Below are 25,496 nucleotides of genomic sequence, written 5' to 3'. Positions count from 1 at the left end.
TGAGGATGAGGTGCCAAGCTGTTGTGGCTGTGTATGGATCTTCCACACGCTACTGAGGTCCCCGACAGTGTAAAATGAATAGAGTGTAAAAATTGCCAATATGTGTTGTGTTTTCCTTATTACTGTGGGAGAGTGCAATCATCCAATCCACCAAGCAACTCAAAACGAGAGTAAATACCAACAGAAGAATATTGCAAGGGATTTTGGCAAATTTTCTTGGACCGCTACCCACACGGTTAGCTGTGATGCTCATTCCACGAAAGATATAAAATACAATACCAATTGGTATTATTAACTCATTGACCTTCACGCTGTTTTACCATCTCTACTCAATGGCGCCAGCGTTATTGACCATTCTAGCGATGTTTACGGACCCATCGTGTGTTCTGTATTATAGCTATGGAGACAATAGTATGGCTAATTTTACAGGCATTGTTCACAGTCCAACACTGACTAACCAGTTCATTTCTACATACTGTAGTTTGTGCACTATTCCATGCTAAACATCGCCCCTTTCCAAAAATAATCCAATATTTGTTCATAGATTGCGAGATATGACGTGTTATATGCATCATGCCCAAATCGTTCTGGTTGCTCGCCTGAAACTCCAAATACTTCCACTGAACTGATATCCCCAGTTCAAAAGGTATGTGATACTGCCACCTGGTGGGATTCGGTCGTCATTGCAATTCCAACGTAGGCAGCTGTGCCAGGGAGATCCAGGGAGCTCCGAGCGAGTGTTTAGAACGTGGATCAAAGGAAAAATATCAAAGGATCAAAACCAGAGAAAAGTCGGGTTTGGTGCTCAACGGTTGGCGACGAAACCCGACTTTTCTCGGGTTTGGCGGGCAAAGAGTTAAAGGGGAGGAATAATCGACCGAAATAATGTTTCTGAACTTGTTTAGTTCCAACGGCGCGTTTCTCCAGTTATTTTCAAACATATTTGGTAACAGAAAGGCAGCTTTTGGTCGAGAAGAAAGGTAAAACAAATCCATTTGCCACCATGTGATGTTCTCAAATCAATGAGTAATCGCGTTTAATAATCGTGATTTGAATAACAATAAAAAAAATTCATGATTATGATTTCTGTCATAATCGAGCAGCCCTATGACTGGCCTGTGGATAAAGTCCGTTTCTTGTCCTGCTGTTGACATAACAGCACACTGTATAGGTCCTCTCATGTTATGGTATCAATCTTATGGACCCCTGCTGTCTGTGTGTGTGTGCGTGCGTGTGCGTGTGTGTGTGCGTGTGTGACAAAGTCATTCTAGATGGTCTCCGGCTGTTTAGCAAACAAACAGCTTCCCTGGAGCACAGCAAGAGGATCTCACCTTGGGGAACAGGGTGGCCATCTCCCTCACAGCAACATGAATCCTCTCAGAACAAGGCACGAAGCTGAGGAACAGGACACACCAGGGTTAGTGAGAGAGAGAGAGAGAGAGAGAAGATTCCTCTGCCAACATGTTAGAAGTCTGTGTTTCCTCTGCTAACTAAAAGGTGGGAACTGGATACAGATATAGATGTAATACATAGATAGGCCTAAGTGATCTTTAGGGCTGTCCCCTCTGGTTTGGTCTTAGTCGACCAAGACTTCCGTTTGATTTTCATGCTTTTCCCCCCACCATGCAGAAGAAAATTATTTCCTGAAAAACGATAATCACATCTCTGGTAAGCACTAGATAACAATTTCTAATCAAATAAAGGTCCTACTGCATTATTGCATGTGGGAAAACTCAAATTTGACAAATAAATGTTATTTGAAAAGTTATATGTGTGCACCATTTAAAGGGAAACTACACCCTAATCTAGGTAATAATTCATACATGTTATTCTTATGGTCCAAAACAGATTAGTGAAAACAAGTGACTCTCTCACTAATCCTAAAACCGGTCTGGTGATTCTCCATAAACAGTGAACCAGGGGAATATTCTGAGGATATATTTCTGTTTCAGAATTGAGAACACTGTTGTAGAATAAAGCTCATTTGGAAAGAAAATCTGTTTCATTGTCAATGGAGCAGCTCCAGACTTTATACCTAGTGACATCTCAAGTTTGATTCTTACATCACTGGTTTCTGGCTTTGGGAGAGAGTAGTTCACATTCACAAATATTGATTGAACTTTCCTGGGCCATGGAAATAACACATTTAAATTATTAATTCAGCTGGCGTTCCCCTTTAATTAATGGATGAAGATAATGCTGCGCCCACCACGGCTGAATTACTGCAGGGGAAACACGGCTCCAACAAAGATGATTCAGATTTCATTAGGAATATGGATGTTAGGCACTTCAGATGCAGCCGTCATTAACAGCCTCCAAACAGAGCAGTCAGCCAGCAACACTCTTCTAACCAAGTCAGCAACCATTACTCAGATTCACACAAATGCACAATGAATTCTGCTTTGCTCAACAGGCAAACTGCAATGTACTCCATTCTCCTGATCTCATCTGGTGAAACTGAATGAACTGATGAATTAATGATGGTAATAGCTACTAGGGGTGGGGAAAACATTTACACAGCACAACTAACTCACAAGACTTAATGATGGTAATATCTTCATCATAAGTGCATTAAACAGGTTCTGGTATTATACTAGGGGTGTAACGATGCATCGATTTGAATATGTTAGAATCGATTATAATCGAAATTAATCTAAATGTAAAAAAAAAGTGGCAGCTTTTCACACAAACCAAACATCCACCTGTTAACACACAGTCAACCAGAGTGATCTTCTACAGATGGTGGCTTAGTGACGTTACCGGACATCACGTTCCTAAGCCTTATTAAGCAGGTTCTGGTATCAAACTAAACCCAAAAATACCACGACTAAAGGATCTTTAGCCAAGTTTAAGAAAACTTGGGAGACCCTTTATGACACACACACACACACACACACACACACACACACACACACACACACACACACACACACACACACACACACACACACACACACACACACACACACACACACACACACACACACACACACACACACACACACACACACACACACACACACACACACACACACACACACACACACACACACACACACACACGTGATGTGGGCCTGAGCTACAGCTACCAACCCTCTCTTTTTTAATGTGTTTCTTTGCTTATTTGTTTTTGATTTGTTTGTTTGTACTATAGTATTGTTTGCTCATTTATAATTATTTTCTGTGCTCAATGTTGTTTTTTCTTTTTATGTTTTGGGGATGTGAGGGGGGTGGGTGTTCTGCGATTGGGGGGGGGGGGGGTCGTGGTTGGGGAGGGTGATTGAGCTGAAGCTGTGTGTGTGTGGGGGGGGGGGGGGGGTCTACTGATCAACACCATCGTTGTTAAGTAGAAAATAGGGATAGTGTTCCAAACATCTGAACTATCCCTTTAAACAGGATGTCTCTGAGCAGCGTGGAAGGGAAGCCTTCTGAGGAGCTGGCTTGGGGTGAGGCCTGGCGGCTAAGTGCAAAAGCTGAGCAAATACCACACTTGATTAGTGAGTAGGAGAGGCCAATAACAGGCCTGCTGTTAAAGTATGAATCCCCAATGACACTGGCTGGATTACGCTCGGCTCAATGGAGAGACACGTCTACGTTATTAATCACAGCTGGGATGTTACTGGTCCCTGATGGGAACAACCTGAGCATTCCCTGGACAATTTTAAATAAATATGATTAAAAATAACATATACATTTTATGTCAAATATCCTTTGATTAAATGATAATTTGCAAAGGATATGACCATGAGCCTTCCCTTCAGGATGGGGGCTTGGTTAGAGACCAATAGGATAGGTTTCTCAAAAAAGTCTTATCGTCTCATCAGGTGGAGGAGGCATAAACCAGTGTGTGTTTGTCAATTACACATTAAAGGTAGAATCTGTTATTCCGTCAAAACAGTGACCTCTAGGCAAAAGAGCCCCCCGCTTGGTACTGCATTTTGTTTACTTTTCTTTGTTTTGGTCTGATGTGTGGGTTGGAGTTTAGTAACTTGTTTTACTGTGAATTTCTCCAGACCTCTCTTGGCAGATAGTTGGGTCATCTGTGGCACTTCCGTGACCGTGGAGAGCGAAGGTCCGTTTCTCAATGGATTTGTCATCTAGGAGGGTTAATAAAAAATTTAGCCGGGGTGTATTTTTTTAAAAAGGCGGGTGAAATTTGTGAGAGACCAAAATCCAAAATGGCTGCGGTGGAAATTAACTTTTTAATGGTTTGACCTACAATGATGCACAATACATGGTTTCAGAGCTTACTTTGGTCAAGGAACACATATTTGGTCTTTATATAATGATTTGATCTATTGTTGACATTCAAATGCAAGATGGCTGACCATTTTGAGCTCCAAAAGAGATTTTTTTCAAAATCGTCACAGAGCCATCATATTAGGCTCTAATGAAAGCTCTGCTCATGATGAGTTGAGTTATGGACAGAGGGGATCGGTGGGTATCTTCCACCATACTCCATCCATCTGTGAAAGTTGGAGACATGAGCTCCCCCGTTTGCTTCAGCAGGGTGGGTTATTGGCCCCAGATGAGAGGAGAGAGAGAGTAGGGTAAAACTGCAGTGCCGCAGCCCCATACATAGGCCTGTACTGTGCGTTGGGGGCCTGTACTGTGCGGTGCACTACTGCGCATGCGAGAAACAAAGTAACATATAATATAGGACACTAGAAACATAAAGTAACATACAGAACATAAAGTAACATACGGAAAATAGGACCTAATGTCCAAAATATTTTTGTCTTAAACTGAATATCAATTGGATTAGGAGTAACCAAATAAAGCATTCAATGCAACCAATTGTCTATAGCAGGGGTGGGCAATTATTTTTCCCGGGGGGCCGAATGAGCAACTGAAAATATGTTGGGGGGCCGGGCCAAAATTCCAAACTCAATTATGCATAATATACATTTTATTTCTATATAAAAAGCAGTAAATGGCATTGTTTTGACCCCTGGTAAGAGTGTATGTTATTATTTGGCAATTAAAAGGTGAGGTTATAGCTTTCAAAATTATCATTTATTCAAATAGAATTTATTTCCAAAATGATAAACAAAATGTGAAACATTAATAACAAAGGGAATTTTGAGTTTCATATACAGTACTATTGAAACAAGGATTTTCTTAGCTTTGTAAAGACATCACATCATCTTATAGCAAAAATAAACAAGACATGTCACTGAACTGTGTAAAGAAAAGTGTCCCAGTTTTGTAGCCTTTTTTACTTTACATGCCTATATTAAACGTTTTCAGAACTGTGCAAAAAAAAGAAAAAAAAATATCAAGTGTCCCATTTCACTTGTTATATTTCCACATTTTAGTGTTCTTCAGTTCTTTTTTTTCATTCAGTGTGAGAAATCCAGTCTCTGTTGAGTTTTAACAAGTCCATCAAAGTCAGGTTGCATGTCTGAGGTGGAGATGCGAAGCACAGCTGCCAGATGTTCATCAGTGAGAGAGGATCTGTACCTGGACTTGGTAAACGTCATGACTGAGAATGTCTGTTCACATATGTAGGTGGATCCAAAGAGAACCAACATCTTCTGAGCATGTCTCCTAAGCGTATACTGTGCGTGTGAACGTTGACATGAAAAAAATAAAAGTAAAAAAAATAAATAAAAAAAAATATTAAAAAAATATATTTTTTTTATTTTTTTTTATTTTTTTTTATTATCATGTACTCTTTCGCGGGCCGGTCAGAATCATCCCGCGGGCCGAATCCGGCCCGCGGGCCGTACAATGCCCAGGTCTGGTCTATAGACTAGAATTTTTATCTTAAACTGAATATCAATTGGATTACCAGCCCTGACTGTTACTCTAAGCTTAACCTCTTCTGGATGAGGGCCTAAACTTAACCCTTAGACTAGATTAGAATTACTTTACTTTGTTTCTCGCATGCGCAGTAGTGCACCGCACAGTACAGGCCCCCAACGCACAGTACAGGCCCCTCCTATGTATGGGGCTGCGGCACTGCAGTTTTATGCTATTGGAGAGGCTTTGCGCACCTTCAGAATCCTTTGGCAATCTGCGCATGCGTAGGTGCTGAAAAAGGGACTATAGCTTGGCTGATTAAGTTCCGATCGATTTGGAATCGGTTGCGCCGTGTTCAGGAGACTCAGGCATATAAAAGTCTATACGATAATGTTTCTAGCACCCACACAGCCATAGCTACAACCACTTACATCAAGGCTCTCATCCACATTAATTAATTTGCTCCCCCACCATCTCCTCCATGATTTCAGAATCCCGGAAGTGTTGCGGTGGTCTATGATTGTCTTATTATAAGTCTATGCTGCTTTAAAGTGTGCATTGACTATAAACTACATTTCCCATAATGCATGTCAATTATGTGACCGCCAAAGTGGCGGCATCCCATGTAGATGGCAATGTAGCCTTACATCAGTGTTTAACTACGGCGATTTCACCATCAAGTCAAATTGAGAATTGAACATCTTCATTAGTCGTGATGCCAACATGTCCAGTAAGAGAAAAGTTGATGGAGATGGAAGGCAGTTTAAAAAAAGATGTGAAATTCAGACGTACAATCTACGTCTGAATTTAGACACCAAACACCAACCGCATGCCAGATTTAGCCTCCAAGAAAAACAACTAATTGTCCAAGAATTAAAAGGCAGACTGCAATCGCAGCAGAGTATGTTCACAGGAGCTACAGCCAGAAACCATGCAGCAGTGAAAGCTAGCTTTATTGTGGCTGAAGAAATATTGTCTGAACTGTCAGATCCAAACTGGCTGTGTGACTTTGCTAGGGTGACCATATTTTGATTTCCAAAAAAGAGGACATGCTGGCCCCAGCCTCGAGATACTTAATGATACTTTGCACAAATGAAGCGGGCACAAATGAATCTTGAATCTCTACTCAACGTTTACTCAAAGATGCCTTTATTGTTTTAACATGGAAACATGCACCCAGAAAAGCGGCATACTTTTTTTGCAAAGCTTATCTTTATACATTATGCTTATAGCACATGCATACGCCTGGTCTCTTTTGAAAGATAACATTCTGAAGTTACTAATGCAAAAAAGGAAAATCACTTTTAGTGCTAATGAAATAGAGTAGCATATAGGTCTAAACTTGAGTTGAACGTGAACTTGTGTACTCAAATCTTTCTGCAGTGGTTGCAATATCCCAAATTTAACCACATAACATGCGCCCAGAAAAGTGGCAACTTTTTTTTACTTGAACTTGAGGACTGCATACTTTTTTTGCAAAGCTTATCTTTATACTTTATGCTTATAGCACATGCATAAGCCTGGTCTCTTTTGAAAGATAACATTCTGAAGTTTCGTACACAATAAAGAAAAATCACTTTTAGTGCTAATGAGTAACATAGGGCTGAACATGAGTTGAACTTGTGTATTCACGTTTTTGTGTAGTATAGTTGCAATATTCCAAAATAATATATATATTTTTTGTATAAGCTGGAAACCACCGCAAATCCATAGCCTGAAGGGACATGGGCCTGAAGGGACATTAACGTGTGTTGTCGGGCCTTACAAATACATTTTATCAATAAGGTAGGATATCTGGAACACACAAACACACTATTTTTTAAATCACATGCCAAGAAACTCTGGGACCTGGCTGAATTTAAGACTGCACAAATCATGTTTAAAGCATGAAACAATTCACTCCCGGGTAACATCCAAAAATTCTGTTATAGAGAGGGGGGTTACATATTTCAGTTTGTGGAGTGAATATGAGATGCATAAAATAATAGAGTGTGAAGGTATACTGAATACTGTGTATCTGTATGTCATATATGTCATATGTTATGATGAATTGAAAATGGGGGACCCTGATGTAAACAAGACGAAAGTCTTTCTCTGGTCTGCATCCCCTTAACAATTGTGTGTATTGAGCCGTACTGTATTGTACCCATTCTGCAATCTGTTAATAAAGTTTTCAATCAATCAATCAATCAATCAATCAATCAATCAAGGGGGTAGGAATACATACGTTTACACTTCATTCTATACTCCTGCTTGTTTGTTTTTCAATCTGTTTATTACTTGTTTTTTATTATTATTTATTTTCAATTTATGTTCGAAATAAATAAACGCATTCATTCAAGATATTGTGAGCAAAAGTATAGTTAATTTACTCCCTCGAGTCTGGCCCCGCGCGGATCTCGCAGCTGTGCCCGCACAGTGCAATACTCCAATTCAGCCATTGGCAATTCAGCCATCGGGTGGGTGGTGCTGCTGAGCGGCCCTCACAGCGCGGCCGTCAGCGCGTGGCCCTGCAGCTGCATGCTTCTCCGGGAGTCCGGGGTAATAATCTGGCGCGCCATGTAAAAAGTCGCACGCCTGACATATCGGCATGTAACTCGAGAACCGAGGCACGGATTTTGGCGATTCAGATGGCATTCGAACGGCAACGAATAGCGCTTTAATTCGGTAATTTATATGTTCGGCGAAAAATGCAGTCCTGAGCCTTCAGATGCTTGCAAAGGGCCGTGAAACTGAAACTGAAACTGAATAACAATGAAATCCCGGACATTTCCATGAATTTATAAACCCCCCCCCGGACGCCCCGGACAGGGCGTGAAAAGAGGACATGTCCGGGCAAAAGAGGACGTTTGGTCACCCTAACTTTGCTGTTGTGTGACATAACGAGCATCTCGCCAAAATGTAATCAGAAGCTGCAGGACGCAAACAAGTCCCACCCAAAACCTGACCAATATAGTTGTGAACTGAGATAACCCTTATTTTTGAGTACAGTTACAGTTGTGTGTTCATGCAGAGAAAATGTTTTCTGTAATCAAACTATCTCCCATTAGTTGGATGTATGGCCTCTGCAAGTTTGAGTGCAGCAATTTTTTTTTTTATCCACTTTTTCTCCCATTTTCTATATTTTCTCCCATCCCAATTTCGTATCATCCAATTCAACCCTCCCCTGTCACGAACGCTGTTTCTTGCCTCCCACAAGCCGGCTGCAATGTGGACTAAGTCATACATAGCACAAGTCCCCTCCGGTACTTGAGGTAACAGCAGTCGCATCTTTTCACCTGCGCAGCTCGATCTCTCAGTGGCGAGGAGTAACGCGTGGGAGGCTCACGCTGCCCCCGACACTTCCTGATTCTACTGCGCAGGCGCACCAACCGACCTGTAGGAGTCGCTGTCCACAACGCCCGATCCCCACCCATCAGTTTCCCACCCCCTAATATGGCCAATGTGTATTAGTATGAACGACCAGCTAAACTGAAAGCAATGTGGAGCGCTGGGCTCGAATAGGCGAGCCCAGCGTCTCCGCATTCGTGGCGAGCGCCTTGCCCACTACGCCACGTAGCCGCCCCCGAGTGCAGCCATTTGTTTTAGTAAAATGCTACATCTGTCCCACGTGTTCTTAGCAGCTCAGTGTCGGTTGCACCATAGTTCTGCCCCTCTGAATGAACCTCAGTAAATATGCAATTTAAAGGATAACTCCACTATTTTTGGAAATTAGCTTATTTAACATCTTCCCTGGAGTTAGACAAGAAGATGCATACCTTTTTTGTCTCTGTGCGTGCATTTTAGCTTTGGGAATAGATGCTCCGTTAGCATAGCTTAGCTTCATCACTGGAAGTGGGGGAGGACAGTAGCCTTACAGTGCCTTACAGTGTATTGCAAGGTCTGACATTGACCAAACTTGATATGCATGACCTTGGTGGGCTCTAGGTCAACTCCTGAAAAGGGGGTCAATGTCAGACCTTGCAATCAAAAGTTAGGGGCGCACTGAAATTATGGCAAGGGTTATTAGCCCCCTAACTTTTGATTGCAAAGTCTGACATTGACCCCCTTTTCAGGAGTTGACCTAGAGCCCACCAAGGTCATGCATATCAAGTTTGGTCAATGTCAGACCTTGCAATACACTGTAAGGCACTGTAAGGCTACTGTCCTCCCCCACTTCCAGTGATGAAGCTAAGCTATGCTAACGGAGCATCTATTCCCAAAGCTAAAATGCACGCACAGAGACAAAAAAGGTATGCATCTTCTTGTCTAACTCCAGGGAAGATGTTAAATAAGCTAATTTCCCAAAATAGTGGAGTTATCCTTTAACTGATAGATACACAAATGTATGTATTTATGTTAATTGAATTGTGTTGTTTTCATTTCTGCTAAATAAGTATGTACATTTTGTTTGGTTTGGTAAACATTGCGCTATGAACAGTCTATCAGTGTACTGTATGTGTGTAGGGGCAGGTATAACCTTGTTCCCAGTTTTATCTCCGTGAGATAAAGCCTGGTAAAGAACTACTGCCGAAAGTGTCTATGGGGTAGAATTTCCAGTGTATGTATTTCCCCTGGAAGCTGCCTCCGATTTACGATTTATGAGCGTCTGCTTCGTTCTTTGTTTCTCTGGGGACTATAAACAGATCTGGGCTGACCGGAACCGGTACGCCTGTACTTCCTGTACTTCCATTTAGACAGTTTAGGAGGCATATCTTGTCCAGCCTAGGTCAGGTAAAATAAGAGATTTCTTCTTCCTGTTTCTTTCGGCCATGGGATTTAGTGGATTATATTAAGTGAACTATATGTACTGAAGACACAGTTGGACTGTAACAATTCCATGTATGAATAAATACAAATTTTCTGAAAATGAAAAATAGCCTGATCATTGATTGATAGAGTAATATGTGGTTCTTAACCTGACAAATTAAAAGAATTTATGTAAAAATAATGTATACATCTATGCAAATGCATATTGTGGTGGAATTTTAGCTAACAATGACCCAGTTGGAACTGAAAGAATGATTACTTGAATCAAGGATAGAAGCTGATAAGCTAAATGTATTATCTGTGCAGAGTCTCACTTCAGTTTACAATGTGTAGCTGAAAAGAGACTGTTTGAATGCAAAGAGACAGGCAGGATACCGGGGGTGGGGGGGGGGGGGGGCTGCCCAAAATCAGACACTTCAGTGGCGGGGCTTCAGGGGGGGCTGTAGGGGCGGTGCTCCCCGGGCCCGGGACGGTCGGGACCCAATGGGGGCCCGTCGCAGAGGCAGCAGGCTCCGCCCCCGAGATATTCGCAGGCGGGCCCTGCTGCCTCGCGCCACTGAGTGCACTGACGTTTGTGGTATTAGGTATAAAGCATCGTAGTCTATAAATATGAGTTGAACTTGTGCTGCTATTTTCACACTCACATTTAACATTAAAACATGAAAAATGGCAAGTGAATCCCTTCTATTGTCTCCATCTCCAAATGTATTTTGGGTAAAATCGTCATCAGCCGTCCATCAACATCATACGTAAATTAACGTAATCATCAATCACTTGTCAACAGAGCACTGCCTAAGCATGAGCGGGAGCAGCAGTTATAAACACAAAAGTGGAGCGACAAAACGCAAAGAAAAAGATAAAAAGGACCAAGGAAAAGACAAATTGTCCAAGCTGTAGATGTATATTTTTTCCGCCCTACACTCCTCCTGCGGGAGAAACCTTAAATTGTTGAAGAGCCTCAGCCCGCCAACAACGTTAGTGGGGGTGAGCCAGATTTACAGGTAGGCTACAATCACGGACAGACACTGTCAACAAGAAAATGTGCGTTTGTTGTAAATGTTGATATGGTTGTTGTTACTTCGTGTAGTATCACATTAAAACGCTTATGTCCCACTCGCTGGTCATCTCGCCATGATGCGCTTGTTGCAAAAGACGCGGATATTCTCAAAGCATCTACTCTACTGCAAAATGCCATCAGTGTTTTGGTGGAGTAACCTATAGGGGACAATTTGGTGAGGCAAAGTCCGCCACTCTTGCCCTGGCTACTAAATGGGGAAGTCAAACACAGTTTGAAACAACCAGGGCCAGGAAAGTTAAGAGTCACTTTGATGAACTTTCTGAAGACAGACGCCTCACTGACGCAGAGAGCAACTTTCGGGTGAACGTTTCAATGCATGTCTCGATATAATCATCCAGCAACTGTCCCAAAGATTCACCAGTTTAAATGCAACTGTGAACATGTTTGAGGCAATTCACCCCAACACACTACTGCAAGCAAAGGATGAGGAGTTTACACCAAGCTGCCCAGGAGAGCACTATAGTCGGGACATCGCCACGAGCTGCTCTCGTGGTCCGTGGTGAATGGTGTCAGAAATGTAGTCATTTTATTTATTTTATGTTTACGTTGTTCTTGTAGTTTGTTGGCTTTATGTCATGTTATATCATTATCTGTATATATTTCGTTTCTATACCCTTTGTAGAAACGAAATATTAAATATTACACATTTTCTTTGGTTAGTTTTCTTTCAAACATTGTTTTAAATTGTAATCTTAGACTGTTTGCGACTTTTTACGCACAAGCGTCAGATTACCACCCCGGACTCCCGATATAATGTCAAGCTTTATTGGGTTTAAAGGGCCCGGTCATGTGGCCCCGCCCCCCGGCCCGGGTCTGATAGGTTCCGCTGCTGCTGCACTTCGTATGTTAATAGTGGAATTCAGACATGGCTATGTATGGAAAAAAAATGCAAACCTAGAATTTCTAACAGGAAACAAGCTTCCTGTGTTGCAACGGGCAGTTGTATCGTTATGTTTTACGTATAGCAGGATGTGTGGGGGACTGAAAGTAACACCTCTGTGTCTCGTTGCATCTTTACGAAGAAATATAGAATAGAAATATAGAATAGAAAAACGTAGGCAATTTCATCAGAAGTGCATTGTAGACATTTTCTAAGCAGGGTTAAAGAGCAAATACAAAATTTTTGATTTTCCTATCACAATATGTAATATTTGCAACTTGAAGTAATAGAATAGAAGTAATAAATACATAAAGTAATTTAACAATATGTAAAGGAGTAGTTACATTTATTTTACATTACATTTACATTTATACTGTCTTTGGCCCTTTGAGGGCAACCAAAATGCTGACGTGGCCCTCTGTGAAAATGATTTTGACACCCCTGTTTAAAGAGACATTCTAAAATGATACCTCCCTGTTAATTCGGACCCGGTCTACACCTTTGCCTAGATGGAAATTCTTCTCACCTGAGGACAGCGGTGTGCTTTTCCTTATCTATCACTGTACTTCTGCCGAAGACTTTGCGATCTTCTTTGAGGAAAAAGTGGAGAACATCCGCAGCTCCTTCTCCCAACCCCCACCCATTCCAAACACTGAATCGAGAACCTCATCCTTCACTCTGTCATCTTTCTCTCCCATTACAGAAGCCGAGACCCTGACACTGGTAACGTCGAACCGTCTGACTACATGCCAGCTGGACCAGCTACCCTCCCCACTCCTCCAGACCATAGCACCGGACATCCTCCGGACATCCTAACTGCAACCATCAACTCCTCACTCAACTCGGTGGTCCCCACCTCCCTAAAACAAGCCAGAGTCACGCCCCTCATAAAGAAAACAACCCTGAACCCCACCGGCATAGGCAGTGGCGTCGCGTGGGTATGCCAAAAAAATTATTAAAAAGAAATTATTAAATATTTTTATTAATATTTCTTTTATTTTATTTAAGTCAAGCAGTCACCATGTACACTACAGTATGGCTCGGCGGCCAGTCAAACTTTATTTTTATTTAATTAACAGATTGCAGAATGGGTACAATACAGTACGGCTCAATACACACAATTTTATAAGGGGATGCAGACCAGAGAAAGACGTTTGTCTTGTTTACATCAGGGTCCCCCATTTTCAATTCATAGTGACATTTATGACATACAAGACATCATGACATTTATGGCATAGGGACATACATGACATACAGGGGGGACCCTGATGGGGGACCCTGATGTAAACAAGACGAAAGTCTTTCTCTGGTCTGCATCCCCTTAACAATTGTATGTATTGAGCTGTACTGTAATGTACCCATTCTGCAATCTGTTAATAAAATGTTCAATCAATCAATCAATCAGGTATTTAGTACTGTTACATTTGTGACATATATACGATATTCAAATATACAGTACTGTTACCCATAGATGATGGGGAGGGGAGGGACTGTAGAATTTTTTTCATATTTAAGCCAAATAATATATATAATATATTTCTCTCTCCCTCGCTCTCTCTCTCCCTCTCTTTCTGAATATTACACACACACAACACAAATATATATACACACACACACACACAGTGTTGCCTGCAGGAGGTCTGGTTTGATTATGAATCAGAGAGATAGCCCCTTTGAATGTTATGAATTGAAAATGGGGGACCCTGATGTAAACAAGACGAAAGTCTTTCTCTGGTCTGCATCCCCTTAACAATTGTGTGTATTGAGCTGTACTGTATTGTACCCATTCTGCAATCTGTTAATTTAAGTTTTCAATCAATCAATCACGTTAGTTAGCATCCAAGCTAGCCATAACGTTATCCAAGCTTCTTACCTGGCCAATAATCCTCCTTGCTCCTTCTGGACAGATAGATTTGTTAAATCATTATATCCACAGTGTGCTGGTCCTCAGTAAATGTCCCGCCGGCGAAAAATAAGTGCCTAATAAAGTGCTAAATGTTTGATAATAGAATAGAGGCTTCTAACGTGCCTTACGGTGCCTGTGTTGTGCCAAAATCTTACCCCTTGCCACAATCTTACCCCACCCACTCAGTCAGCGTTGGTTAATACTGCTGGAGCATTGGTTCATTTTTGGTCCGATCTTTCCTTGCACGATTTTGCGCGCCGCGTGAGAAAAAATTCGAGACACATATTCGGTTGCAAAAAGGTGTCCCACGGTCTCCTCTATGGCCGTGAATATTTCCATGCGGATCGGAATTACGGCGCGCCCGTGGGAAACTTTTCCGTTTCGGCGCGTTTATTCCACGCTTTCGGCTTTCCTTTTCTAAGCATTTTCGGGGCTACATGTGAATGAGTAAACGTTGCGGGACGCCCAGATGTACCCACGGTAGAAAGCTCGCGTGGAGCCCATAATAGGCTCACTTAATACAGCGTTTTTAAAATCACGCAACATTTTCAGGGTCGCGAGCCGACCTTTTACCCTCATTTTCGATGATGGAAGTGATTTAGGAAAAGCTTCGGCACGCCGAGAGGTACCTGTGGATTTAATCTCACGAGGATCGGGTCAATATTCGGCCCGTGGGAGCAGTCACGGGTTAATAAAATGTTCAATCAATCAATCAATCCCGCGAGGGGATGACGTTCAGACCTATGGTTGGTTCAGACGTTGTCACGTGACTCACGTTAGCAAATGTCCAGAGGGGAGGCCAGACTACTTAGTCTGCTGACAGCCCCGTTTTAAGGTGTGGGCAGGGCTTTAGTCAGCTCGAATCTGATTGGCTAGTATTGGTTTTGGACTCCACATACATGAATCACATGGTGGGAGGCTGGAGAAAGACACCGCCCCTCTGCCTCTCCTCTCCTCTGCTGCAGTGAGCACAGTGACTGCACTGTGTCTCATCACTGTGTTAGAGAGAGTGAGAAGGAGAAGAGGGAGACATTTAAAAAATTTTTAATTATAACAGAGATGAAAAATAATGATTTTTTATTATTATTGTAACTATATAAAATTAAATTAAAATATGTATATAGTTTTTTTTCTTTTTTTTTTCTTCATATTTCATATTAATTCATATTTTAATAATGGGGAAGCCTGGCTTCCGTTGGCTTCCAGGAGGATTCGCCACTGGTCATAGGCAACTATCGTCCTGTCTCTCTTCTCTCCTTCCTTTCTAAAACACTTGAATGTGCTGTATCCAACCAACTTACTGCTTATCTCTTACATAATTACCTCCTAGACCCTAATCAGTCAGGCTTCCGGACTGGCCACTCCACAGAAACGGCCCTCATTGCGGTCACAGAGGCACTTCACTTAGCAAAGGTGAAAGGCATCTCCTCTGTCCTGATTCTCCTAGATCTATCTGCAGCTTTCGACACAGTCACCCATCAGATCCTCCTTGCGGCCCTCGCAGGAATGGGAGTGGCTGGCTCTAGTCTGCGACCAATGACCGCTCCTACCAAGTGTCATGGAGAGGGACTCTGTCGGTCACCCGCCCCCTGCGGACGGGTGTCCCCCAGGGCTCGGTCCTAGGACCCCTTCTCTTCTCCCTCTACACTAAATCACTGGGTAACATTATCACGTCTCATGGCTTCTCATATCATTGTTATGCCGATGATACTCAACTCTTCCTCTCCTTCCCTCCCTCAGATATCCACATCTCTGAGCGGATCTCGGCCTGTCTGTCTGACATCTCCGCCTGGATGACGACCAACCACCTCAAACTGAACCTAAGCAAAACAGAATTGCTCCACCTGCCGGCCAAATCCTCCCCCCTGACCGACCTCTCCATCACAGTCGAGAATGCAGCTGTGACCGCGTCCCCGACCGCCAAGAACCTTGGTGTTGTCCTCGACGACCAGTTGAACTTCTCTGCTCACATCGCAGCGACAACCAGAACCTGCAGTTTCCTCCTGAGCAACGTCAGAAGGATCCGCCCCTTCCTGACAAAAGAAGCCACCCAACTCCTTGTCCAATCAACAGTCATCTCCCGCCTCGACTACTGCAACGCACTGCTAGCTGGCCTCCCGGCCACTGCCACCAAGCCTCTTCAACTCATTCAAAACGCAGCGGCCCGCCTGATCTCAAACCTACCGAAGTCGGCCCATGTCACCCCACTTCTTAGGGACCTGCACTGGCTCCCCATTGCTGCACGTATCCGCTTCAAGGCCCTCGACCTAGCATACCGTGCGGCAAAGGGAACCGCTCCCGCCTACCTCCGGTCAATGGTCTCTAACTACACACCCTCAAGACCCCTACGCTCTGCATCTTCTGGCCGCCTCAGACCTACTCCTATCCAAGCTCCCGGAGGGTCATCAAACCCTAACCCTAACCCTAACCCTAACTAACCTTACTGTCATGCACTTGTCCTAATAAACTAACCTACACTGTAACACGCAACACTTTGATGAATATTGTTACTCAGCTGATAGAGTTGTACCCTTCCTGATGACCTGTCGTACAGAACTTGTAAGTCGCTTTGGATAAAAGCATCAGCTAAATTACTAAATGTAAATGTACCCACCATAAAAAAGGTACTTTACCCCTTCACCACTGGACAAGCTATCCATATGTGGCTGTGTCACATAATCAAACTGTTAATATCTTCTATTAAAACATTACGAATACCATCAAATTGTTAATCTATTCTATTTTTACATAGGTCAGTTGAGAGCTCTTGTCAACTCTCCACATTCATAAAGGTTGAGTGAATTTAATCGAATAATTCTTACCCCAATCAGTAACTACACTGTGGGATTATGGACATGGTTGTTTGACCGTTGAGCATATTGTCCCCTAGTTAATATTCAGGACATCTTTAAATCCAAGTGTTTTGATGTTTGGGGAATATTTAATTCTTCTAAAATAAAACGTACGATTATTATGAGTCACCGAAAGCCACTGAGTAAAAAACATCTGAATATCACATCAAGTACCGTATCGATCTGCTGGTATAAATGGGCTAACAAGGACTGCTGGTATAAATGGGCTAACAAGGACTGCTGGTATAAATGGGCTAACAAGGACTGCTGTATAAATGGGTTAACAAGGACTGCTAATAGACTGTTCCAGCCAAAACACAGAAGCATCAGCTTCCATACATCTTCGTAGTGTTAAGAGTGATCTCTCTCTCTCTCTCTCTGTGTGTCTCTCTCTCTGCGTGTCTCTCTCTCGGTGTCTCTCTTTCTCTCTGTGTGTGTCTCTCTCTGTGTGTGTCTCTCTCTGTGTGTGTGTCTCTCTCTGTGTATGTCTCTCTCTCTCTGTGTGTCTCTCTCTGTATGTCTCTCTCTCTCTGTCAGAATATATGAGCTGTTTGACGAGCCCATAAGCTCCGCCCCCTTGCATTGTTCTAAAATAAGCCCCGCCCCATTTAGCTGATCTAAAATGTCAGTCTGAAGCCCCTCCCCTTTTGTTTGTTCAGCTGTCCCTCTCTGCGAAGTCCGCTTCCCGCCGCATAGAAGCACCGTCAGACGCGGTGCAGGGTACACCTTGTATAGTGGTGATGGTTCTCCAGGATTCTGAGCCATATACTGTAGTAGAGTGGTCTTTACGTTTGAGTTGAATATTTGTAGCTTGGTCCTGAGTGAGTTTTTTTGCCTTCCAGATATTGTTTAGCAGGATGAATGTTGTCCTTGCCTTTCCAATCCTGGCTTGGATGTCGTCTTCCGTACCCCCTTCCACAGAAATCTGGCTGAGCTAAACTGAAAATGCTTGACTGAAAAAGGGGCGTTGCAACAAGGTCAAGATTAAAAGTCCATACTCTTAGCAAAAACTAAAACTTTACTGAAAAGGGACATTGCGCAACAGGGATTAGGGCTAGACAGTCACTGAGTTCAAAGTCAAGTTCCCTTTACTGTGTGTTGATGAAATTTAGTAGCCTAGGATTCTGTTTTAATTTCAAAGTGTTTGTTTTGAGTTGACCTTTAAATTCAGCTCAAGCAACTAACCTTGCTAGCTTTGCATACAGAATACTATTTTATGTTAGGCTATAGTGCAAAAGAATTTTTGGTTCATTATGAAAATGTGATGGGATGAACACCACACCATATTCTCAGTAGCCTACCCTATTTAATGGAAAACCGCAAATAAGTAACTGTTGTTTACACACAAAAATTGACTTTATTGACCTCAGAGATGACTTCTGTGTACTTGTACTGTATATTATTCAACTCAGCATGAGCAGAGCTTTCATTAGAGCGTAATATGAAGGCTCTGACTATTTTGAAAAAAATCCCGTTTGGAGCTCAAAATTGGCAGCCATCTTGCATTTGAAGGTCAACAATAGGTCAAATCATTATATAAACACCAAATATGTATTCCTTGACCAAAATAAGCTCTGAAACCATGTATTGTGCATCATTGTAGGTCAAACCATTAAAAAGTAAATTTCCACGGCAGCCATTTTGGATTTTGGTCACTCACTCCTTTAAAAAAAATACACCCCGGCTAAATTTGTTTATTAACCCTCCTAGATGACAAATCCAATGAGAAATGGACCTTCGCTCTCCACGGTCACGGAAGTGCCACAGATGAGCCAACTAAGAGCCTTAGGTGTGGCCAGCAGTAGCAATCCCCCCGCCTTCCTAAACCCACTGAAATTCAATCCACACATCATACAAAACAAAAACTGTAAACAAAGTGCAGTACCATGTTGTCATCTTTTGCCTAGAGTTCACTGTTTGAAGGATATATCTGTAAAGACTGAAGTTCTACCGCAAAAAAGGAAATACGAGCCGACAGCATCCATTAGGAAACAAAAAGTGACACCAAAACAAATAGCCCCCAGCAGCCCAAGCCAGTAAAGCAGCTCTCTGTTTACGCCACGGCCCACAGAGGGATCATGTGATCTATTGTATCCTGCCAGCTGCGTTTGACACAAGGCCTACCCCCCCCCCCACACACACACACACACACACAGAGACAGAGAGAGAAACCACAGAGTCTGGGAGTCAGGGCTTGCATCTGAAAGCTCACATTGCCATCTATTCAGAAAGCATTAACACTACATTAGTGTGATACAATTTAACACTTTGGGTGCCGTTAATGTGTTAACACGTTTCTGAGGCCCGACCGCTGAGTGCCATTCACGTGTTAACACGTTTCTGGATCGTTATTTCTTTTATTCGCCATCTCCATTGATAATTCATCAGGCAGCCTGTGCAGGCTGTCCTGAATGGGTCTGAGATTGCAAACGTCCAATACTGCTGCCTAACGCCTTGCGGCCGCTATTGCACTCCATTTGAAACGATGTGGCTTGGTGTCTGGGCCGAGCTGCGGCATGGGGGCGGGGTCTAAACACTCGGGCAAGACAATCGGTTACCACAGTTGCATCGACAAGGCCCCCCCCCGTTCATGTTCAATGCTGGATTACGTTGGAAAAATGATTGCAATCAGTACTTGGAATGGCGATCAGATAATTGGATTATTCTTTTTGCAGTACATCATAGACAAGGTAAGGGCTATATATTATCAATCTTGCGTTGATCCGATAATTCTGTGTGTGTGTGGGTGTCCCGTTGGTTGCGATCAAAGCACGGTATAAAACAGAAATGTATGGATGAAAAAAGTATCTGTTTTTTGCATCTCGACCGGAATAAACTCAATGACAATCGACTATGTTATTAGATCCATATCTATAATATTTAATATAGTTTTAGCACTGCAAACACCGGCATTTATCCCCATTGAACAAAGCGCTGGCACTCACGGCCCACAGCGACCTCTGAACGGCACTGGATGTGTTAAAGTTGAATCCCAAAAAATTTACCAGACAAATTTGCTAATTGTGGAACATCATACTCTGCTAACTTTAGACATGTTGACACACTACACCGTGAATTTATATTAAAGGTCCCATGTTTTGCTATTCCTTTCACTATTTGGGCAATGTTACACAATTCCTGTGAGTCTATGGAACACATCTGTAAATAAAAAATTCATTGTTTTGTATTTCTAATCAAGTACTCTAAAGAAGCATTTTTCCACTTCAAGATTTCAAGCTGTTTTGGGCTGGGCTCCGCCCATAAGCGCTTTGAGTGAAAGTCACCCACAGTCTGCACTGGCAGACAGAGAGAGACATAGAGAGATTGAGGGGCATACTAATTAATTTCGCCACAGGGCGGGGCATAATCCCACGGGACAATGCATTGGTAACTTGTTTCAAATGACAATATATACCCCTGTGAATATTATTGCACGGATCGGAATACGGGCGCGCGTGTGGGAGCGTGCGCAATGATATTTTGCAGCAGGTTGACAGTGATATGCGAGTGCTCCCGACTGCCTGTGTGTGTGTTTCCCCGCGCGGTCGGGAGGGAGGGAGTGAGTGAGTGAGTGAGTGAGTGAGTGAGTGAGTGAGTGAGTGAGTGAGTGAGTGAGTGTGGGGTGGTCCGTGTCCCCCTCTCTCTCTCTCTCTCTCGCTCGTTCTCTGCTCTCTGTCGGCACCAGCGCCACGTCAACCCGTTTGAGTTAGTGTCAGTATTTCCACTCGCTCTGTTGTTGAGCGAATGGTTGAGTGTGGCTTAGGGCTGTCTTAAATACTTCAAAGCTTCGTTCGATGGGCATGGGATTCGAATGGGAAAATAAAATTTTAATATATATAAAAAAATAAAAAGAAGGTCGGACTCGACACTGATTGTGTTCATTGTGCTGCTTTTATAAAGCCTCAAATGACGGCTTACAATATTTCATGAAAGCAAAGTGTTTCGTTTGTCTAAGATTTAAAAAGGTTTAAACTTTACAGCGCTGACAATTCTCTATAGTATTTTCTAGTGTCTCGACCCATATAAAAACATGTCTTAATAAAAAATGAAGTCGAAGTCTCTATTAACTACATATAAATATTTATATAATTGTTTGCTTTATAGACAAAGGTTGCAACATAATTATGTAATGTAATGTTGTTGGCTGTGTAACGGAGAGCAGCGCAGCTCCCGACTCATTATTAATTAAATTAATTAATCCAATCCACTTTATTTATAGAGCACATTTAAAAACAACAAAGTTGAACAAAGTGCTGTACAAGTCCCACAACATACATTTATAAAATAAAATAAAAATAATAATAATAATAATTATTATACTTTTTTTTAACCATTTGGTTGCCGAAAACGTAGAACTACGTTTCTGTCGCCCGATCGTTGAGTGCCGGAAATGTAGATCTAAGTTTTTCTCACTGTATTTATTTTATTCGCTATTGCCATTCATAATTCAGCGGTGCACCTTGTGCATGCTGTTCTGAGTGTGTCTGAGCTGGCAGACGGTCTTAAACCGCCCTCTAACGCCTTCGGCCATTACTGCACCCCATTAGAAACGGGTTCGTTTCTTTTCTCTACCGGGTTGCAGCGTGGGGGCGGGTCCTAAACACTCCGGCAAAACACACGCTTGTAGGGATGGTTTGGACTACTGACCACGCCCGCCCGTTGAAGTGCAATGCCCAACAACGTCGGAGACAGGATCGCTGTGGATAACTGGAATGGCGATGAGATAATTGGATTCTTTTTTTTGCATTAAATCAGAGAACAGGTAAGGACACTATATATGAAAGCTTGCGTTGATCTGATATTTATTTCTACCGCAATTGACGCTATCTGTGTTTTATGTGTATGGCTGTTTGCCGTTGGGTTGCAGGAGGGGGGGTAGGGGGCGTGGCGGTCGAAACCACATTGCATGTGTGCACGAGGAAGGATAATAATAATGGTCTAGCGTTGATTTCAGGAAGATCCGATAATCAGGCGAAAAATGACAATGTGTTGTTTATTGAATTACACAAAAACGCTGTTTTAGCGTCTTTTCCCTGGAATTACTCAGAAGCAACCAAACTATATTCATATTCAAAACGGTATAAAACGGAAATGTACGGATGAAAAAATAATCCGTTTTTTGCACGTTGACCAGAAGCAACTCACTGAGACTCGACGGCGTTATTAGACCCATAGCTATACTATAAAATATAGGTTTAGCTCTACAAACTACAACTACGCTTACATGGGGTTAATGGATGGCAAGGAAGGGATCACTTCCCGGAAGGGGCGTGGCACTCAATGTATTAAAGGTCCCGTGTCTTATAAATGGCCTTTTCCAGTGTTTAGCATTGTTTCCTAGCAATGGGGGTTTATATCAATGGGGTCGGTTTCTTAATTCTCATATTGGCTCATCAGTCTAGTCTTGAGTTCACAAGATCCTCCCTCACTGAACTAAGCCATTCTGATTTGACTGTTTTGCTGACGTGAATAAGGCACTGGTTGTAGTCACCGCCCACAATCAACAATTTGCTCAACAACAGAGCGAGTGGAATTACTTCTTCAAACGGGTTGACGTGCGCAGGTGCCGACAGAGAGAATCAACAATTCGCTCAACAACGGAGCAGTGGGAATAATGCGGAAGCGGTCTCCCTGTCCCTGACTCTCCCTCTCTCTCTCAACCTGCATTTTACACACAATCGCAGTTGAGCCGCTCACAGCGCACACGCATGCATGCAGCGATGTATCCTCTCTCTCTCTCCCTCCCTCTCTCAACCTGCATTTTACACACAATCGCAGTTGAGCCGCTCACAGCGCACACGCACGCAGCAATGTATCCTCTCTCTCTCTCCCTCCCTCTCTCAACCTGCATTTTACACACAATCACAGTTGAGCCGCTCACACAGCGCACACGCACGCACGGAGCGATGTATCCTCTCTCTCTCGCTCTCTCGTATACATGTATCACGCTGTGTGGGTGACTGTCACTCAAAGCGCTTATGGGCGGAGCCCAGCCCAGAAACAGCTTGAAATCTTGAAGTGGAAAAATGCTGCTTTAGAGTAATTGATTAGAAGTAGAAAACAATGAATTTTTTGGAAAAAAAACTTTACAGATGTGTTCCATAGACTCACAGGAATTGTGTAAAGTTGCCCAAATAGTGAAAGGAATAGCAATGCATGTCCCCTTTAATCTCGAAGCTTCGAATTAAAATCGAATCTCGGCCCCGAAGCTTCGAATGCCAAAAAAAAATTTGAAGGTCAGCCCTAGTGTGGCTACAACCATAGAGGGGGCGTTAGTTCTACAACCATAGAGTTAGTTATGCAGATGAGAATTCTTGGACATCACAGGTACGCGAAATTCAGAATAGCCTAGTTCAGTGAGGGAGGATCTCGTGAACTCGAGACTGGACTGATGAGCTAAATGAGAATTAGAGACACAGACCCCATTGATACAACCCCATATTGCTAGAAAACAATGCTAAACACTGGACTGGAAAAGGCCATTTATAAGACAACAATTAACATGTTGATACGTCATCTGTGTTGCTATTGCCTACTATTAAAAAGGTATCCGGCACAGCTCGCTTTTGTTTATATTCACATTTCCACACAAAGACAGTTTTCTTTGGAGGAAGACCATAATAGACCAATGTTTGCAGACACAGGGCTAGATCCACAAAGAATGGATTGCACGGTGCTAATTGCACCCTTACTTGCAATTCATTATTAATTGAAAATGGGGGACCCTGATGTAAACAAGACAAAAGTCTTTCTCTGGTCTGCATCCCCTTAACAATTGTGTTATTGTTGTTGTATTGAGCCGTACTGTATTGTACCCATTCTGCAATCTGTTAATACAATTTTCATTCAATCAATCACTGCGCAATTCATAATGAATTGTAAGTAAGGGTGCAATTAGCACCGTGCAATCCATTCTTTGTGGATCTAGCCCATAGACACATGTTTACACGCCTCCAGTGGACTCTTTTTGTACTACGTCACCATGTGCTAGTCTAGCGCATCCTTGTGTGTGCTGGAAGAACACATGACACAATATTCGGGGACTCCTTTTCTCTTACTGTGTGTGCTACAGCGCCAATTTCAGCAACTCCATTGGACACCTTTAAGTGGGTAGTACGCAGAGGAGGTATGGAGGACATAATTGAATCTGCCCTCAAGTGGAGTGGGCGTTGATCCACTGCACACTGAAAAAACTGTTTCCTGGAGAATCTAGAGCTTGGAACATGTCAGCATGTGTGTTCTCTCTAGTAGTCTTCAGTTTGTTCTCTAGTAGTCTTCACTTTGTTCTCTCTGGTAGTCTTCAGTTTGTTCTCTCTAGTAGTCTTCACTTTGTTCTCTCTAGTAGTCTTCAGTTTGTTCTCTGGTAGTCTTCAGTGTGTTCTCTGGTAGTCTTCAGTGTGTTCTCTCTCTAGTAGTCTTCAGTGTGTTCTCTCTGGTAGTCTTCAGTGTGTTCTCTCTGGTAGTCTTCAGTTTGTTCTCTCTGGTAGTCTTCAGTTTGTTCTCTCTGGTAGTCTTCAGTGTGTTCTCTCTCTGGTAGTCTTCAGTTTGTTCTCTCTGGTAGTCTTCAGTTTGTTCTCTCTGGTAGTCTTCAGTTTGTTCTCTCTGGTAGTCTTCAGTTTGTTCTCTCTGGTAGTCTTCACTTTGTTCTCTGGTAGTCTTCAATTTGTTCTCTCTAGTAGTCTTCAGTTTATTCTCTCTAGTAGTCTTCAGTTTATTCTCTCTAGTAGTCTTCAGTTTATTCTCTCTAGTAGTCTTCAGTTTATTCTCTCTAGTAGTCTTCAGTTTGTTCTCTGGTAGTCTTCAGTTTATTATCTCTAGTAGTCTTCAGTTTATTCTCTCTAGTAGTCTTCAGTTTGTTCTCTCTGGTAGTCTTCAGTTTGTTCTCTCTGGTAGTCTTCAGTTTGTTCTCTCTGGTAGTCTTCAGTTTGTTCTCTCTAGTAGTCTCAGACTTCAGTTTGTTCTCTCGGTTAGTCTCAGACTTCAGTTTATTCTCTCTGGTAGTCTTCAGTTTGTTCTCTCTGGTAGTCTTCAGTTTGTTCTCTAGTAGTCTCAGACTTCAGTTTGTTCTCTCTGTTAGTCTCAGACTTCAGTTTGTTCTCTGTTAGTCTCAGTCTTCAGTTTGTTCTCTCTGGTAGTCTCAGTCTTCAGTTTGTTCTCTCTAGTAGTCTCAGTCTTCAGTTTGTTCTCTCTAGTAGTCTCAGACTTCAGTTTGTTCTCTCTGTTAGTCTCAGACTTCAGTTTATTCTCTCTGGTAGTCTTCAGTTTGTTCTCTCTGTTAGTCTCAGT

The 25,496-nt window shown here is 42.6% G+C and overlaps 1 protein-coding gene across 4 annotated transcripts in view; it reads right to left on the bottom strand.

Moving 5' to 3' along the window:
• The window catches only part of LOC311236678 (ARF GTPase-activating protein GIT2-like), a 108,360-nt gene that overhangs the window by 9,813 nt on the left and 73,051 nt on the right, over nt 1-25,496 (bottom strand). For all 4 annotated transcript variants that reach the window (XM_084324394.1, XM_084324395.1, XM_084324397.1 and 1 more), the window contains one exon: nt 1,332-1,395. In XM_084324394.1, the coding sequence (XP_084180520.1) occupies nt 1,332-1,395 (64 nt within the window). The remainder of the gene's footprint in view (nt 1-1,331; nt 1,396-25,496) is intronic.

The sequence above is a fragment of the Notolepis coatsorum genome (genome assembly GCF_963971535.1).
Source record: "Notolepis coatsorum genome assembly, chromosome: 11".
NCBI classification, from domain to species: Eukaryota; Metazoa; Chordata; class Actinopteri; order Aulopiformes; family Paralepididae; genus Notolepis; species Notolepis coatsorum.
Note: the sequence above shows the minus strand (reverse complement) of the source record. Positions and strands in the feature narration are given on the sequence as shown.